Source organism: Talpa occidentalis, unplaced genomic scaffold (assembly GCF_014898055.3).
Source record: "Talpa occidentalis isolate TD23 unplaced genomic scaffold, MPIMG_talOcc4v2.1 talOcc4.17, whole genome shotgun sequence".
Classification (NCBI taxonomy): domain Eukaryota; kingdom Metazoa; phylum Chordata; class Mammalia; order Eulipotyphla; family Talpidae; genus Talpa; species Talpa occidentalis.
The window spans coordinates 10,378,518-10,397,374 of NW_023601754.1; the positions used below are offsets into that span (position 1 = coordinate 10,378,518).

The 18,857-nt window shown below is 40.9% G+C and overlaps 1 protein-coding gene across 18 annotated transcripts in view; it reads left to right on the forward strand.

The window, feature by feature from the left end:
- PKD1L3 (polycystin 1 like 3, transient receptor potential channel interacting) overlaps positions 1-18,857 on the forward strand; it is a 77,539-nt gene that overhangs the window by 10,230 nt on the left and 48,452 nt on the right. For 14 of the 18 annotated variants that reach the window (XR_008552419.1, XR_008552415.1, XR_008552416.1 and 11 more), the window contains 10 exons: positions 709-840; positions 3,181-3,345; positions 4,861-4,988; positions 5,085-5,211; positions 6,640-6,871; positions 7,522-7,715; positions 10,983-11,213; positions 12,100-12,201; positions 13,116-13,294; positions 18,627-18,773. Coding sequence is in view for 9 of the 18 variants with exons in the window: in XM_054696969.1 (XP_054552944.1) it covers positions 709-840; positions 3,181-3,345; positions 4,861-4,988; positions 5,085-5,211; positions 6,640-6,871; positions 7,522-7,715; positions 10,983-11,213; positions 12,100-12,201; positions 13,116-13,294; positions 18,627-18,773 (1,637 nt within the window). In the remaining 9 variants the exon portion in view is untranslated. Of the gene's footprint in view, positions 1-708; positions 841-1,136; positions 1,182-3,180; positions 3,346-4,860; positions 4,989-5,084; positions 5,212-5,864; positions 5,913-6,213; positions 6,295-6,639; positions 6,872-7,521; positions 7,716-10,982; positions 11,214-12,099; positions 12,202-13,115; positions 13,295-18,626; positions 18,774-18,857 lie in introns of those variants that run through there. The other 4 variants (XM_054696972.1, XR_008552418.1, XR_008552422.1 and 1 more) reach the window with 4 other exon arrangements.

Below are 18,857 nucleotides of genomic sequence, written 5' to 3' on the forward strand. Positions count from 1 at the left end.
CCTCTCCTGTCATGCCCGCTGCTCTCCTCAGCAGTGTCTTCTGTCCATCTGCCTGTTCTGCTCTCCGCTCTGTCTCTGGTGAATTCTCTCCCCCTCCCATGCCTCTGACTGTACTCCAGTTCTTGTATAAATAAACAAATCTTTAAAAAAACAAACAAAAGAAGACTTAATGAATACATGACAGAATTCAGCCATCAGTAGACTATTCCCTAGAAATTGGACCAAGTAGAGATTATCTCAGGGTTGGACTTCCAGTTCAAAGCAATACCCCTATAAACTTCTAAGGCCTCATCCAGTGTTCTAGGCTTTCTGACCTGGTATTTCAGGTACTTCCCTCTTGACTAAGAACTCTTGAATTGAGGAAAATAAACATGGTGGGAAACCTGAGAGACAAACTTAACTTCTGAGTAGAAAAGTTTGTGTTGTTTTGATTTCCAGGATTCCTTGACCATGGCCATGAGAGTTAGCCTGACTCTTATAAGTATTATTTTCTGTATAGCCCTGTTACTCATTTTCTCTATGGTGGAAAGAGGGGAAAACCCATTCTCTCCATTTGCATCTGAAAGGAGTACGCATTCCGGAGAAAGCCTGTGATTCACAGAGTTTGCAGTATTACCCAAGGTCAATGCTTGATAAAACAATGTCTCAAACTATTAAAGTGTAATCATTTCATAGAAATAATTTTGACAGAATCCTTTGTTCCAATAGGTCATAGATGAGATAGCAGGCGACTTTAGCAAAGCCGTTCATGGTTTGCAAGCTCACAGCAAACTGCAGAAAGCTTGTGAGGTCCTCCAGAAACTGACAGCCTCTCTCCCAAGATTTTCTGAGTCAACTCAGGTAAGTGGAGGGTGTTGAGAAGAAACAAGATTTGGGAAAAGGGAAAGAGAAAAAGGAAGTATGATAAAATAGAAAATATATAATGTGGAGATTGTGGCCTATGTGGATGTCAACATTTTGTGAGGAACTGATTTTGTAACAGGGTGGTCCCCAGGAAAGGGGGAGGTTCCCTGCCCCACCCAAGGGAGGGTGGAGCTGAGCAGGAGGAGGAGAAGCTGCAGAAGAGACTGAGGTAGGAAGCAGGATGGAGCCAGGAGACCTGGAGGAGGCGCATGGAGCCTAGAGACACGTGAAGAAACTGCGCTTGTCTTTTGGCCGTAGACTGGGTGACACAGATGTGGGTGAGACCCGTGGGGAGGTGACAATGGCAGCTTTTATCTTTATGTTGATTTTGCTCTTTTCCTTCCGGGCTTGTCCGGTTGTTTGTGACCCTTTTCTGTGGGTCCCCACTGGAAGATACTTTAGACTTGTAGCAGGTTTTGGGGCCTTGTTCTGGGCCAATCCCATATGGATGGACTTTTACCCACGAGGGGACGGGTAACTTTGGGTGCAAGTATACTCGTACCTTAAAATCTGGAGATTGTGAATACATTGGTCAGAGACAACATTCTCAGATGGGCTGTTTTTCTTTTGTTTAGTCACTGCCTTCCTGACACTTTCTTTAGGAGAAATCATGGGAGAAGAAATAAAGTCACTCCTTGCCCTACAAACAAGACTTAAATATGTTCCAGCCAAATTTACCATTGTTACTTCCCTGTAATTATCCATGCCTCTTTCTACTCCCTACACATAAGTAAATTGAGGTAGGAGAATTTGTGAGAATTTTTATTTGCTTTTTTCCATTTCTTATATTTTCAAATACTCTGAAATGTGCATAGAAAAGCAATCTGTGTTGGCTTATTTGGACTTTTTAGTTACATAAATAATATAGCTTGTTTTTTTAAAAAATCATAACAAAAGTATATAAATTAAGAGCCAAAGCGCTTGCCATCTCTCTCTTTCTAGACAACACCATCCTCTAGATGTAATCACCCTGATTAGTTTATTGTTAATTTGCTGTATATAAATTTCCAGATTTATTTTCTATGAAAACACAGGTTATTTGTTGCTTAAAGTATACAAATTTTCTGCCCCTTGATTTTTTTTTTAAAGATTTATTTATTTATTTATACAAGCAATGGGTATAGTCAGAAGTGCTGGAGGGTGAGAGAATTCATCAGAGCCAGAGCAGGGAACAGAACAAGCAGACTGATGAAATACACTGCTGAGGGGAGCAGCGGGCGCAACAGGAGAGGTCTGCGCACCATGTGGGACCTTCGCCGGCGGCCGGGGATCCAACTGGCACTGCAGAGGCTGCGGGCAGCTTCGCAGCCCAGCGTTCAACCGCTGTGCCACCAGGGGATGCCCCCCTTGATTTTTTTTAATACTGTGTCATGAGTAGCTTTTCATGTCAGTCTACATAAATGAACTCATTTTCTTAGTGTTCATTTGGATGTTTGTCATGTGTTTGCTCTTGCAAATGGCATGTGCACAAACACCCTGTGCCCATATCTTTGAGTACTTAGGCAAATACCTCCGTGGGATAGAGTACTGAAAGTAGAATTGATGGGCTTTTTAATTTTCAGTTACTTTTCATAGCCTTCATCCATCTCCCCCGCCATGGGCTTCTTTGTCTTGTTCTTATTTGTAGGAGAGCTTTATTTTTTCTTGGTATTAATCTTTTGTGAATATGTGTTGCAAATATTTTGTGCCCATGTCTTCATTTTTAACTTTGTTTATTGCATCTTTTATTTTGCAGAAGCATTTAATAAATGTAACTTTGAAAATAAATATTTCAAAACCAAAAATAGTAATACCTATAGTGGGTAGTGAGAAAATAGCTATAATTATCTTAACTTTCTGATTTGACTTGTTTCACATGAGAACAACCTACAGACAGGAGAATTGGCTTTTTCTGTTTCATTTAAAATTTCTCAGTCTATATTTTAAGTCAATCCTGAATGCTTTTGAGTCCCTAGGCACAAAAGAAGATCTACTTCCAGTATTTCAGCTGGAATTCTTTTTATCAGCATTCCTTTTTTTTTTTTAGCTTAGTTTTGTTAATTAGATATTTGACCTACTTAACACTGAAAAAGAGTTATGTCACTTCCTTTGACAAATAGGAATCTTCCCTGTAAGTAATATGTAATTATATATTTTCATTTCCTGCCAAATTGTAATTATCACTTTTTATAAAAATACCTTTAAAATGTGTGTAAAGAACATTAAACTCCTTCTCAGAAGAACATGCACAAACCTAAAACAATCAACCAGTTCAGGGACCTACATTTTCTTTCCCAGGTCAGTGTCATCGACTCTCTCATTTACCTGAATGAACAGCTACTGAGGAGCCCATTTCAGAACAGCAGTGACATCCCTGTGACTGTCTGCATCTTCCGCTCCCTCAGCAACATAATGGAAGCTGGCAAAGCAAGTCAGCAAAGACCCAAGCATAACAGTGAGCAGGTAGGAGCTGTCTTGGCCCATAACTAACTCTTTAAAAATATTTTAACCTTGACAGATCTAGGTATCACATCCCCTCTCCTGAGCCCTCTGAAGAGAATCCTGCAAAAGAAACCATTCCATCAAGCCTGCTCCAGTGCCTGCCTCTCAGCCCCACTGTTGAACCAAGACACTGTTCTAATTCAGTGAAAAGAATGTAGTCAAGTACTTGGCAAGTAGTAAACACTCAAATTACATTTGCTATTCCCATGAAAAGATTTTTTTTTTAGAGTTATTTATTTATTTATACAAGCACTGGGTACAGTCAGAAGTGCAGGAGGGTGAGAGAATTCACCAGAGCCAGAGCGGGAAACAGAACAGGCAGACCGACGAAATACACCACTGAGGGGAGCAGTGGGTGGCAGGAGAGGTCTGCGCGCCATGTGGGACCCTTGCCCTGCGGCCGGGTATCGAACCGATGCTGCAGAGGCTGCAGGCAGCTTCGCAACCCAGCACTCAACCACTGCACCACCGGGGAGGCTCCGAAAAGATCTTAACATTACTAGTCATTAGGGAAATGTCAGTCAAACCACAGTGAGATACCACTTCACATTCCAAAAGACAGACACTAGCAAATGTTGGCAAGTTGGCAGAGAAATCAGGACCTCATACAGTATTAGACTGTAAAATGATGCAGCCCCTTTGGAAAACAGCTTGGCAGTTCCTCAGAATGGTAAAAACAGAAATTACCAGGCAACCTAGCAGTTCCACTCATTGGTATATACCACACAAAAGCTTGTACACTCATGTTCATGATGGCATCACTCAAATAGTCAAAAAGTGAAAACAACCTAAGTGCCCACAGTTGAATAAATGGATAAATAAAAGTTAGGAGGCCCATATATTGGAATAGCATCAGGCAATAAAAGGGGTAAAATACTGACATGTGCCACAACGTGGATAGACATGAAAACACCATGCTAAGGGAAGAAGCCAGATGCAAAGACCAGGCATTGTGATTCCATTTACACAAAATGCCCACAAGGGGCATCTATAGACCAGGGAAGGAGATGCGTGCATAACTAGGGTTGGAGGTGCAGGGGATAGAAACAGGAAAATGGACAAGTTCTGCTACTGGGTTTATTTTAGGGAAGAGGAAAACAACTATTCATGGTAATAGTTGCACAATCCTGTGAATGTACTGGAAAAAAAACTAGAATTGTATACTCTAGATGGGTGTATTATGTGAATTTCATTGCAATGAAGTTGTTTGCTTGAAAGAAAAAAATCGTAAGTCTACGACAGCTTATGTCATGAGGCAAAGAACTATTTCCTTGGGTGGCTCTCTTAGTTGATACAAAGGATGATGAGTCTTTAGCCAGATTGTGAGTACTTCCTATAGATCATCTCCAATGAAAATCATCTTTGTTACAGCACTGCCAAGATCCTTCCTCCCCTTCCAAGCCTTGCAAAACCTTTCCTTCACTGACACAACACACTGACCTTACGCAAGTCACAGAGTATTTTCTCTCAATGCAGGCAGAAAGTATTCTGAAAATGCCCTTTCTGGCCCTGGGGAAGAACAAGGAAGCATTTCTGCAGCAGATTTGGTTTTCTGAGTCTTCTGTGATCTTGACCTCCTCCACTGCTACCCTGATGCTCAGCAGGTAACAGGAAGAAAGGAGGGAGACAGTTGCATATTGGGTTTTTGACCTAGAGAGAACAGACAGAAATTGGCTTCCATTTAACTTCTTTTTCATTAGCCAAAACAGATCAACGCTGCCTCTGAGCTCTTATAGTCTCGGTCAGCCAGCCCCTGTGAGGTTAGACTTTCCCTCAGCTTCAGCTTTGGAGGTGCTCTTGAATAAACACCCAGGAGTTAATGTCCAGGTGAGTGTGAAATTGATTCTGATCAGAATGAAACTTGGATTTGATGGCTGTGGGCGTTTGGCGGGGCGGGGGTGAGGCTGGAAGGGGGGGAGGCACCATGAACTGTAAGCCGACCAGAGTAAAATGAGAGATGGTCGTGTGCCAGTCCCTTCTGTTCCACACTCAAATTCATCCCGCATGGAAGTTGGGAGTGTAAAACAGACTACTGAATTTAATGAAGTTTCTGGGCTTTGATTTGAATTGATCTCAACTCTTTACCATTTGTACAAAGCTAGGAATGTCTGAATCATTATTGGCTAAATGTACCAACTTAGTCTTATCACTTAGATTGTATTTCTTCCTGCAATTACCTAACAGAAGTAGGATTGTTGCCTTATCCTGGAGAGCATAATACTCACTGTCTAGTGAAACAGAATCCTCCAGGAATAAAGATGAAAAAAAATAACAATAATTGTAAGGTTCACAAGTAAATGACTCATCTGTAATTAGGTGTTTTTCATGTGATAAGATAATAGGAAATGTTATTTCATTGGAGATATTAGAAAGGGAAAAATCCCAACATTTACTTTATGACATCTGATACCATATTGCCTAAGGGGTGTTACTTATAAATATTTTAGCAATTGATGAAACTGGAGTTTTCTCATCTCTAGGTAACAGGACTAGCTTTCAATCCTTTCAGAGATTTTGATGATAAGAACATTGTTGGAATTGGGGCCTCCCCGGTGGCACAGTGGTTGAGTGCTGGGTTGCGAAGCTGCCAGCAGCCTCTGCAGCGCCGGTTCGATCCCCGGCTGCTCCCCGGCCACCGGAGGAGGGTCCGACATGGCGCGCAGACCTCTCCTGCCGCCCGCTGCTCCCCTCAGCAGTGTACTTCAGTCCTTCTGCCTGCTCTGCTCCCCTCTCTGGCTCTGGTGAATTCTCTCACCCTCCCGTGCTTCTGACTGTACCCAGTGCTTGTATAAATAAATAAATAAATCTTTAAAAAAAAAAAAAAAGAACATTGTTGGAAGCATCGGAAGTGTGTTACTGAGCTCTAATCATAAAATGCTCCAAGTCCATGACTTAATGGAAGATATTGAGGTATGCCTTGATTATTAACTAATAAAATGGAAGGGAATAGGAACCCATGGAGAGTAGGAAGGATGCAGCACCTTGAAGAAAGTCACTTTAGACTTATGGCAGTGCCATTGTTGTTATTGTATTTACTTAGGAACTTTTACAAGGAGATCATCTTACACACAGGAGAAGCCTTTTTAGCTCTTAAACTATATACTTTCCCCTAATCCCTTGTACTATTGCTCTATTTAAAAGAGGAAGAGGAAGACCTAGGAAGTTTCATTCCCTTGTCACTATCAAGGGAACTGAAAGCCATCAGTGGAAGGGCCGTCTTAAATTTGAAGACTGATTAACTGTCTCTTCTTCTAGATCATGCTCTGGAGAAATGCTAGCATGGAAATTCACTCCACCAGCCTCAACATGAGCACAGATCATTTTGTTATCACAGTGAATGTCACTTCCTCAGGGAAATCCCTGATTGTGTGCATAGAGCCTGAAAGTCCCCTTTTAATGACACTCTACCTGGGGTTCCAGTATCAGCCTAACCATACTTACTTCCACCTGAACATCACCCTTCCAAAGGATCAGGTGTGGCAAAAAGGTAATAACTCAATCAGATGTCAGAAATTGACTTTGTAATGCATTTTTTTTCTTCCCTTGGGGGGAAATTTTATTTTGAAATAGTTGTAGAGTCCCATGCAATTGCAAGAAATAAAACAGGGGAGGTCTCATACATATGCTTTTCACCAGTGTCCACTAATGGCTACATCTTGCACCAGCACCACATTGCAACCAGGAAATGACTTTGATACAATGCATTGACCTTATTCAAATGTCACCAGTTTTACAAGCATCCGTTTCTCTCTGTGTGTGGGAGTGTGTTTTCTGTGTAACTGTATCACATATGTAGATAATGTGTCTGTGAAATGCATTTTTTAAAGATGGATTCTAGACTGGATAGAAAGGTTTATGTGGAATAAAGCTAATTTAGTAACGGAGCAGGGCTTGTAACAGCGGAAAGTGTGAAGTGAAAAACATCTTGTGAAAGGAGATGATAGGAACAGAGAAAGTCTTGTAACAGTAGATTTCCATAACTTATCATCCTTTGCTCTGACCTGTGTCTTTCTGGTTGGGGCCCTGCTAACTCACTCATAATGACAGCAGCAACAATAATTGGCCCTCCTGAAGAAAGGTTCTAATGATATTTTTGACCCATTGGAAATGCACCTGAGCTCTCTTCTTTGTTTGAAGATGAGGAATACACGTGGGTGCTGACACCAGAGAGTCTGCAATATGGGATCGGCACTTACTACATAACCGCCGTACTGAATAAAAGCCAGGAGCACGCTCAGCAGACACCCACCTGGTTCTCGGTGGTGACAGCGGTCACTCAGTGCTATTTCTGGGACCACGACAACAGCTCCTGGAAGAGCGAGGGATGCCACGTAAGCTGCCCACTGCTCCCACCAATTCTCCCTCAACCAGCACCAGATGCATCTGTTACTGCATTTGGGGCAGTCCAGAAAGAAAACTAGAAGGGAAACTAATCAGCCTGGGGAAATGGAGGGGGCGAGTGTGTGGTGGGCTGGGAAATGCATCTCTTTAGAGTAGTTGTGCTTGTTCAGATAGGAGGGGAAATTCCCCTTCCCCTCTGGGTTCTTTCTGGGAGTGGTTGGACAAATCAACATCAAGCAGCTTAGTAGGAGGAAAGAAAAAATTTAATTACATAAGTATGGAGAATTCACATTCTCATTCCCAGGCCCAGCTCTGGCTGTAAATTCCAGAATAAATGAAACAGAGAGAGAGTTTATGTATTTTTAATTTTATTATTAGGAAAAAACACCCACCACCACACATAATACACTCTCCTCCCTTGTTCCTACCCTCCAGAGGGTCTAGAGAATGGAAATAGGGATCTGGGGTGTCAAAGAGAAAGGACAGGGTCTCACACCATGAGGAGAGGGTGAGTCATAGGACAAGATTGGATGCTCCAGGTGTTTCCCTGGCCACAAAATAGGGTTTTGTGATTTAAAAAAAGGTTATTTCTGCAGATGACTCTAAATCTGGACAATCTTCATTCTTTGTGGTCATGGAAACTTTCTCTTGAAGCTGCAGAGCCTCCATTAACCTTGGCTCCACGTGCCCAGGTGACATGTCCCAGAAAAAGCTTATCTGAACATGTCGCAGGGGGGCTATCCTTTCTCTCTCAAACATTAGTCCAGGGTGAATCTGGCTATTCTAGATAAAATAAGAAAAGTAGTATGTGAAGCTTTACATTCTAATAAGCATTAAATATGTTGTGGGGAAATGAAAGCAACTTCCTACTAAATAGAAGAGAACTTTCTGATTTAAAAACAAGCTAGCAGATTCCTTACATTCCAGGCCAGGTAGGGGCAGATCGTCACCTTTGTAAGGATCGCCCAGTTCCAGGTGTCTGGCACTTTAAAACATCACTGTTACCTTCGCACACCAGAGATTCAGCAAGATCCTCTCTGACTTCAGTTCTGGTTCAGTTGCACAAAGAAGGCAGAGCAGGATTCTGGAGACCTGAGAGGGTTCTTAAAAGATTTGAGAAGGTATCCTCCAGATTGGAAACCCACTCATGCAGCACTTAATGATGTTCAGGCAATGACAGACTGCAGAGGTGATGCTGATAGGTCATACCACATGGGCCTGATAGGTCATACCCCAGAGCCAGGGATGCAGTTGGCGCTACCATTGGGTTTGCGTGATCACACTCTCTGACGTTCACACAATACTGAAAGGAGGCATTTCTCAGAATGTGTCTGGTCACTAAGACTGTAGAAGAAAAGAGGATTCTCTGAAAGACAACTGTGCCATATGCGGACTCAAGAAGTGATTTCTGGGTGATGGAGCACAGTGCTTCCCAGGCAAAGCCTCACACTGGGCGCTGGTTAAAATGCAGGCTCTGTCGTGGTGCATCTGGGCAGACCTGAGATCCTGCTCTTCTAACAAGCTCCCAGGTAGTATCAATGCTGCCCATCAGGAAAAGGGCATTGAAAGTAGCAAGACTCACTGCTTTCCTTCCCTCAGGAAGACCCACTGATCACAAAAGGCATCAGGATAGCCCCTGTATCTTCAAAGCTCTTGCAGTGTTTGGCCTCCATGAGCTGCAGAGGACAGAGGACAGAGGACAGCTTCAGAGGACAGAATAAGAGTTCCTCGAAGGGCTAAGTATAGACCAGGTAGCCAGAACTTCATTTCCGGCTGTGGAGAGTTTGGTCAAAATAATAGTGTGCTAGGGCTTTCTTCCACAAAATTAAAATCCAACATGGAATTCGTAACCTTCCACACAATGTGACACTTAAAAAAATATTATGAAGAAATGTTACAATTCCAGTCATAGGGAGTCATAAAAAACATTAAACATACTGCTTAGCTTTATCACATAGTATTTTGCTCTATTAGCTGAGACTTTTTAACCCTTTGCACTCCGAACCATTTTACGATATTTTGATTTAATTTCTTGTGCCATTTCAAGATAAAACTTCAGGGAAACATGCATGTCTCAAAAAGTTGCATTGAAATAACCTCAATTCCCCGTAATCACTAATAAATTGCAATGTCCCCTGAGAGGGGACATCCGAGTTGATATGCTAGAATTCCGATGTCCCCTGAGAGGGGACAGCGGAGTGCAAAGGGTTAAAAATAATAAAACAGGAGCAATTGACACCCTCTGTGTATCCCTCAGTACTCTTATTTCCTCCTTCTCATGACTGTCCTGAATTTGGTGTCAGTATTCATATCCTTCAGCAAGGAAATCTAGGTTCAAGTTGCGAAAATAGACATACAGTGATGGACAAGACAATGTCTTTGTGAACTCACTTTCCAATCAGGAGACTGACAAAAATTGATAAAGGGTGTTGTGTATGTTTTTGGTTGTAGTGTAACTGGCACTGCACTTCTTTGGTTTTTTTCCCATGTAATATTTATCCATGTTGGTTTGTCTAGTTCTAATTCATTCATTGTTAACTGCTTCATAATATCCCATCCATTTGTCTCTACTTAGCTCATTGCTTGTATGTTTTGCTGTTCCTGGACATACAGATTTTGGTTTGTTACAGTTTTATTTTTTTTATTTTATTTTTTTTTAAAAGATTGATTGATTGATTGATTGATTTATACATACATTCATACAAGCACTGGGTACAGTCAGAAGCACGGGAGGGTGAGAGAATTCACCAGAGCCAGAGCGGGGAGCAGAGCAGGCAGAAGGACTGAAGTACACTGCTGAGGGGAGCAGCGGGCGGCAGGAGAGGTCTGCGCGCCATGTCGGACCCTCCTCCGGTGGCCAGGGAGCAGCCGGGGATCGAACCGGCGCTGCAGAGGCTGCGGGCAGCTTCGCAACCCAGCACTCAACTGCTGCGCCACCGGGGAGGCTCTGTTACAGTTTTAAACCATGCTAACAAAAACATTCTTTGCCATGTCTCCTGGTGTACATGTGCAAAGTTCCCCTGAGGTATGTATGTTCAGAACAGGAATTGAAGGAGTCAAAGAATTTGTGCTTCTTCAGCCTCACTAGATATTTCAAGCTAGCTCTCCACTTTGGTTATACGACCATTTATATGATGACCATCAGTGAATGAGCAATCCCCAGCTTTCCCATCTCTAGAACACCTGGGTGGGTGTATTATGCTTGCTCCTTTCTTGGCATTCTATTCAGTTAGAATCAATGTCTGCTTCTATTCCAGGTTGGACCACAGAGCACAGTTTGGAGGACACAGTGTCTCTGTAACCACCTCACCTACTTTGGCAGCGACTTCTTTGTGGTGCCCAGGACAGTGGACGTGGGAGACACAATCAAACTGATCCTTCGTGTGACCAACAACCCTGTTGGGGTGTCATTACTGGCCAGTCTTTTAGGATTCTATATGCTCATATTTGTGTGGGCTCAGAGGAAGGATCAGGCAGATTTGCAGAAGGTGATGAGGCTTTGATTTCAAACAATGTCTTGATTGTGCTAAATAAAATGAAAAAATAAAAGAGGCATGTAGCGTAGTACTAGGTCATGGACAAAGTCAAATGGGACTTTCTTTACATTTCTCTTCATATCTATTGGCTCAAGGTCTCAAAACATAACTCCTTATCTCCATTTTTCTTTACGCCAAGGTTGAATCCTCATATCCAGTTAAGACTAAGCAAAAAGAAAACACCTAGAGAACTATAATCAAATCTAAGTTTATCTCACTTTATACTTTGATTGTGTAAGTTATATACAAGTCAAATGATAATTTAGTATAACTAATATAGATAAGAAAATTGCAGGAATATTTTTTGTGAAACAAAAGTCCTTTGATGAGCACCTCTTCTTACTTTCCCTTTTATCTCATTCTTATGTTTTCTTATACTAGGAAGTCTAGAATATGCAAAGCATCAATTTCTTTGCTGCTGGGGTGTAGAGATGCCAGTTTGAGTCAGCAAAATGCCAGTTTGAGTCAAATTTCACCTGGTGAAATTTGAATTTCAAATAGTCAATACATTGTTAGTTTAACTAGCCCCCAAAATTATTCATTGAAATTCAAGTTCATTTGGTGGTAACCCTGGGTGAGATAAATGTGGAAAGACACAGAGCCCCAAGACCTGATCAGTTATTTAGAGAGATCAGCCCTGTAGTTTCAGTTCTCATACCTGTGTCCTCACTGAACTTACATGGGCTGGTTGGTTTGTCTGCCTTCTGACGACCTCTCCCCCTTGCTTTCCCTAGCTGCCAAAGCTGCAGCAGCACATCCTCCTTTTTCTTAGCCAGAAGAAGCAGGGTCTAAAGTAAGTGAAAGTCTGGCAATTTTCTTGGTTCTGCTTTTCCTACAGGTCAAGGTTACTGTCCTGGCTGATAATGACCCCAGCTCTCAATTTTGCTACCTTATTCAGGTCTACACTGGATATCGAAGAAGGGCTGCTACCACTGCTCAGGTTAGTAAAATAATGTTCTCCATTCATTGCTTTGCCACAGAGATAAGCACTGACTTGGGGATATCCCAATGTTCAGTAGCACTTTACAAAAGGGACCACAGAGATCAATATGTCCTGGTACTAAACTGTCCATTGGAAGTGCCTGCTGTGCAAGCACACCTCATTTCATTGCATTTTACTTTACTGCACTTCACAGATACTGCACTTTTTACACATCTATGATTGTGGCCAACCTGAAATAAGCACATCTGTCAACACCATGTTTCCACCAGCATGTGCTCACAGTTCATTAAGATATCTGCATTGGGTTTTTTTTTTTTTTTTTAGACAAAATGCTATTTTTGCATACTTAATCAACTACAGTATAAACCAATAGTTTGGCATATCAGGAAAAATTTCCTTTAAAATTAATTAAATTAACTTAAAAATTAGATGACAGGGCCTCCCTAGTGACGCAGTGGATTGAGCACAGCACTGTAAAGCTGTCTGCAGCCTTTGCAGTGCCAGTTCAATTCCCGGCCAGCCAGGAAGATTCCCACATGGCATGGCAGACCTCTCCTGTCCCTCCCGCTGCTCCCCTCAGGAGTGTATTTCTGTCGTCTGCCTGTTCTGCTCCCCACTCTGTCTCTGGTGAATCCTCTCACCTTCCCGCGCCTCTGGCCTGTACCCAGCTCTTGTATAAAAATAAATAAATCTTTTTAAAAAAATTAGATGACAGTATAATGTAAACATAATTTTTACATGCACTGGTAAAGCCAAAAAATGCACGTGATTCACTTTATTGCAATACTCACTGTCTTGCGGTCCAGAATCAAACCTACAATCTACTCTGTGTTCGTCTTTCTCCTCAGGGAATAAACCTGAAGAATCATGCTAGAACTTCCTGTATTTGATCCTTCCTTGTCATGTTTTAGGTGGTTGTCACCCTGTATGGATCTGAGGGACGGAGTGCGCCCCATCACCTTTGTGACCCCCAGAAGGCTGTCTTTGAAAGAGGGGCACTAGATGTCTTCCTCCTCCGCACCCAGTTCTCTTTGGGAGAACTGCACAGCCTTCGACTCTGGCATGACAATTCTGGTGTCAGCCCTTCTTGGTAAGCACCTGTACCATACCAACTTGTTCTTTCTTCTCTGTGATCATTAGTATTCCGGAGAAAGTCCAGCATGTCATCATAGTGAATAGCAATGCTTTGGGCCAGATGGCAACAAATGACTGTTAAATTTACATTTTAAAGCTGTCTACCAAAAAGAAACCCTGGAAAGAAATACAATAAATTATTCACCATATGATTTTTTTGTGGTGGTAGAATAATGTTTTATTTTTTCTTATATTTGTCTTAAATATCAAGATTGTAGGCAGTAAATAATAACAGTGGCATATAGCCCCAAAGTGCCATGAATTAAAAGAATCTCTAAATATGGAAAATATCTTTACGGAATAAATTCCATAAGCATAAGTATACTGAATACACGGTGCTTCAAAAGTAGGAGTTTCAGGAGAAGGGAAGGAATGGGATTATGATGGAGTTGGCTCAGGAAGTGGAGAGAGAAATGATCATGGTGAGTACATGAACTTGACATGTGGGAGGTGCAAGCTATTCTGCATCTGTTTCAGTGGATCTGAATTAGGAGAGGTGGGTGGAGAAAAGAGATGATAAAATTATTTAAGGATGAAATCATTGGTTTGTTGGGGTAAGAAGGGAAAGAAAAAAATCTGTGGTTCAGATACTCAAAAAGAAAAAAATCAGTTACTGAATATTGCCCACCTGAAAAGAATATGCAGCCTGCCTAAAATTGTTAGCAAAATAAATTCTTCCTGCTGGCTTCATATATCCACCCCTACACCAACAGGGCTTAATCTGATTGCTGCTCCCATTCTGCTTAGATCTCTGCAAAGCAGTTTGTGCACTATCATTCCAGTCATTTATAAAGGGGAATAATATATAATGAGCACTTGAAAACAAGCTCAGTATCATTAGTTATCAGGAAATGCAAACAAAAGCCACAGTGACATACAACTAAACAACCAGCAGAATGTCTACAAAAAGCCTGACAACTGAATTTGGGTGAGTTTGGGGAGCAACGGGAGCTATCTCACAGTGCTGGTGGGAGTGAAAACGGTACAGCCGTGCTGGAGAAGTTGGGAAGGTTCTCATAAAGTTAAATGTGCAATTACATTATGACCCAGAAATTTACTCAAGATAAATGAAAACGTAAGTCCGTTCCAGGACCGAGACACATAAGGTGCTGGAAATAACAGAAATGTCCATCAGGTGGGTGAACAAACACATGTTAATATATTCATTCAATGGCTGCTACTGACCAGAACACAGCATGGGCGTATCTCAAAACATTATGCTGAGGGCCTCCCCGGTGGCTCAGCGGTTGAGCGCTGGGTTGTGAAGCTGCACGCGGCCTCTGCAGCGCCAGTTCGATCCCCGGCTGCTCCCCGGCCACCTGAGGAGTGTCCCACATGGCGCGCAGACCTCTCCTGCCACCCGCTGCTCCCTTCAGCAGTGTACTTAGGTCCTTCTGCCTGTTCTGCTCCCCACTCTGGCTCTGGTGAATTCTCTCACCCTCCCGCACTTCTGACTGTACCCAGTGCATGTATAAACAAACAAACAAACAAATAAATAAATAAATAAAAACATGCCTCCATAAAAAAAAAAAATTAAAAAAAAAAAAAACAAAACAAAACATTATGCTGAGACTAAGAAGCCAAACACTAGGGAATGCACACTGTATGACTCCATGCAGAGAAAATTCTAAAAAAGCAAATCTGTAGAGGCAGGAAGCAGATCAGTGGTTCTCCTGGTCTCAGCATAAAACTCGGGGGTTGACTGGGAAGAGACACCAGGAACTTTTGAAGTGATATCTTGATGGAGGTGGTGCTTACACACACATGTATGCCTGTCAACACTCATTTAAATGAGTTTAAATGAGTGTCTTTTATCATAGGTAAATTATATACCTCAATAAAGTTGATTTTTTAAAGATATAGATTTTTGTATTTTCATTACCAAAAATTCCAAATACTTTTTTATTATTATTTTTTAAATTTTATATATTTTTACATCATTTTTCATTTTTTGCACAATGTATGCATTTTCATCTTGGTTATAGTCCCCATACAATTCCCAGCCCCCCTTGTTTTGATCCTACTCCCTCCCCCCCTCCCCCGCCCCATAGTGTGTCTCTGGTTTATAGTTGCTTGTTGATTTTGATTTTTACTTTTGGAATTAGTCTTCTTCCTGGTCCCTTATTTAGGTTTTCTAAATTCCTGCTATGAGTGAGACTATCTGGCATTTTTCTTTTTCTTTCTGGCTTATTTTGCTGAGCATGATCCCTTCCAGCTCCAACCATATTGCTACAAATTGCATGAGTTTATCTTTTTTTAATTGCTGAGTAATATCCCATTGTGCATATGAACCACATCTTCTTGATCCAGTCATCTATTTTTGGGCATTAGCTATTGTAATAGTGCTGCTATAAACATAGGGGTGCAGGTGCCCTTTTGTTTTTTTTAAGATTTATTTATGCATACAAAAGCTGGGGTACAGGCCAGAGATATGGGGGATGAGAGGATCCACCAGAGACAGAGTAGGGAACAGAACAGGCAGATTGACCGAAATACACTGCTAAGGGGAGCAGCGGGCAAGTCAGGAGAGGTCTGCTGTGCCATGTGAGTCAGCTCCCTGGCAAGACGGGAATTGAACTCGGGCTGCAGTGGCTACGGATTGCTTCATAGATTTCGTCTTAACCTTTGCACCACCAGGGAGGCCCACAGGTACCCTTTTGAATTAATGTTTCTATATCCTTTGCGTAAATACCTAGGAGTGGAATTGCTGGATCATATGGAATCTACATCTTTAGCAGGTTGAAGAATCTCCACGCAGCTTTCCATAGTGGTTAGACCAGTTTGCACTCCCACCAGCAGTGCAGGAGAGTTCCTTTTTCTCCACATCCTCGCCAACATTTGTTATTGCTAGTTTTTTAAATATGTGCCATTCTCACTGGTGTAAGATGGTATCTAATTGTAGTTTTGATTTGCATTTCCCTGATTACAAGTGATATTGAACATTTTTTCATATGCCTATTGGCCATTTGCATTTCCTCTTTGGAGAAGTTTCTTTTTAGCTCTTCTGCCCATTTTTTGACTGGGTTATTTACTTTGTTTTTGTTGAGTCTTATCAGCTCTTTGTAGATTTTTGCGATCAGTCCTTTATCATTAGTGTTGTGTGCAAAAATGTTCTCCCAGTCGGTAGGGTGTCTCTTTGTTTTGGTTACGGTCTCTTTTGCTGTACAGAAGCTCTTTAATTTGTAGTAGTCCCAGCTGTTTATCTTTGCCTTCACTATCACTGCTTTGGGTGATGTGTCTTTAAAGATGTTGCTGAGGTGTATGTCATGTAGTGTTTTGCCTTTATTTCCTTCTATATATTTTATGGTTTCAGGTCTTAATGTCTAGTTCTTTAATCCATTTTGAGTTGGTTTTTGTGCACGGTGTGAGGTAGTAGTTAAGATTCATTCTTTTTTTTTTTTTTTTTTTTTTTTTTGTGGGACCCTCACCTGGTACTGCAGAGGCTTCAGGCAGCCTCGCAGCCCAGCGCTCAACCGCTGCGCCACCAGGGGAGGCCCTAGCTTCATTCTTTTGCATGTAGCAACTCAGTTTTCCCAGCACCATGTATTGAACAAACTTTCTTTGCTCCATTGCATATTCTTTGCTCCTTTGTCAAAGATTAGTAGGCCCTAAATCTGTGGGTTTATTTCTGGATTTTCTGTTCCATTCCATTGGTCCATGTGTCTGTTCTTATTCCAATACCTGTCAAAAGTCATGTAAATTACATTTTAAATGACTGTTTTTTATCATATGTAAATTATATACCTCAATAAAGTTGATTTTTTAAAAAGAAAGGAAAAGGTCTATATTCTAAATTATTGCCAACAGTTATTTCTGCATCATAGGATTATGAATTTTTAAAGTTTTGTTCAGTATATATTTAAGTATTTTCAAAAAATTTAATAAGGAATTTATGTAATCATTATAAAAACATTTTTCAATTTAAATAAATAACTTTTAGAGAAAACATTTAAAGAAACTCACTCTCATATAATCTTTTCTGCTTTTCTGACTAATTCTTATTACTGATTTATATCAATCTTAAATTTATATGGGGCCTTTGATATATTATTAACATTATTTTTTAAGTCACAGTGACTTTATGCTCATCAGTAACTAGTGCCATGATTATAATAGGACTCAGTATTTGTTATAATTAATAATGACAGTTAATACTATAATAGCAAATATTTGTATAGCTAAATTCTCAGCTATGTGTTCCTCTGCACAGGTTCGTGTCACCTTGGTACTAAAGCTCTCTTGAAAATTTTCTTTCACCATTTGTTTTTCTTTTTTTTTTTTTTAGTTGAGAAAGTTTGTTTTGCAGAAAATTTGGAACACAGAAAACAAAAGAACTACCCTCCCCATAAAAAACAGGCCACCAGCAGTTTTTTTAGTTAGCAAATGATGAGATTTTCTATATCTTTCTGCTAACCATAACAAATGCCTCAACTAGATTTTTCTGACCCATTAGATTTTTTCTTTTTCTTACATATGAAAGAATAAAAGAAGAGAAATTACCCCGTAAGTATAAAATGTCCATGACTGGTTTTTCACCAATCAGAAAATTATCACTTTCTCCTTTTTTTATCTTATTTTGTTATTATACTTTGCTATTAAATAAAAGTTTAAACAGCATAAAATGCACTTATTTAGTCACCTGGGATGTTATAAACTGCCACAATAAGAGAATCCCCAGAAGTATTTTGGCTTTAAAGTTAATACTCTTCACAAAGAAAATAACAGTAAAATTGAACAAAGATTTTGACCAAAGAGATTTGCATGGTTTCATAACATTAAGCACAGACTCTTGGGGAAATAGTACCATTACAATAAAGAGAAAGTTAACCAGTTGCAAAATGGAGTCAAATAGTCTGACCAAGTAAATGTCCTAGAGGACAAGTTTACTGACCATTGAAGTTAATAGAGAAATTAACAGAGTAAAACATTGTGGTTGGAAAGAGGGTGAAATATCAAGACCTGAATCAAGAGGAAGCCACAGACCCAATTAAAAGAAGTCATTAATGTAAATGTCAAAGGCCATTCCCCACATCCTCAGATCTGGGTGAAGAAAGACAGAGGCAGACAGGATACTTTAAGAGGTGGCAGGGCGCTATCACATATCGAATAAGCAAAGTTGATGTGTACACATTCTCTTAGAGGCTGGAAAGGGAAAATAGGATCAGCTCTCATTTCTCGCTTTAGTTCTTGCTTTGCCTTTTGTAGAATCAGTTCCTTGGACACTCACTGACAGTACAAGGATGCTTTGCACCCACCTACCTAACATGACTATCGTCATTTTACCATAGGTACGTAAACCAGGTCATAGTCATTGATGTGGAAGCGCAAAGGAAATGGCATTTCCTGTGCAGTTGTTGGCTGGCTGTGGACCTTGGACGTGGCGAGCGTGACCGGATCTTCATGCCAGTCTCAAATAAAGAGCTCTTTTCCTTTAGGTAATTTGGGAAATGATGTTCTGTAGGTCTTTGAGGTGCTCTTCTTTTGCTTCATTCTTTTTTCTTTCTATTCCTCAGACTGGA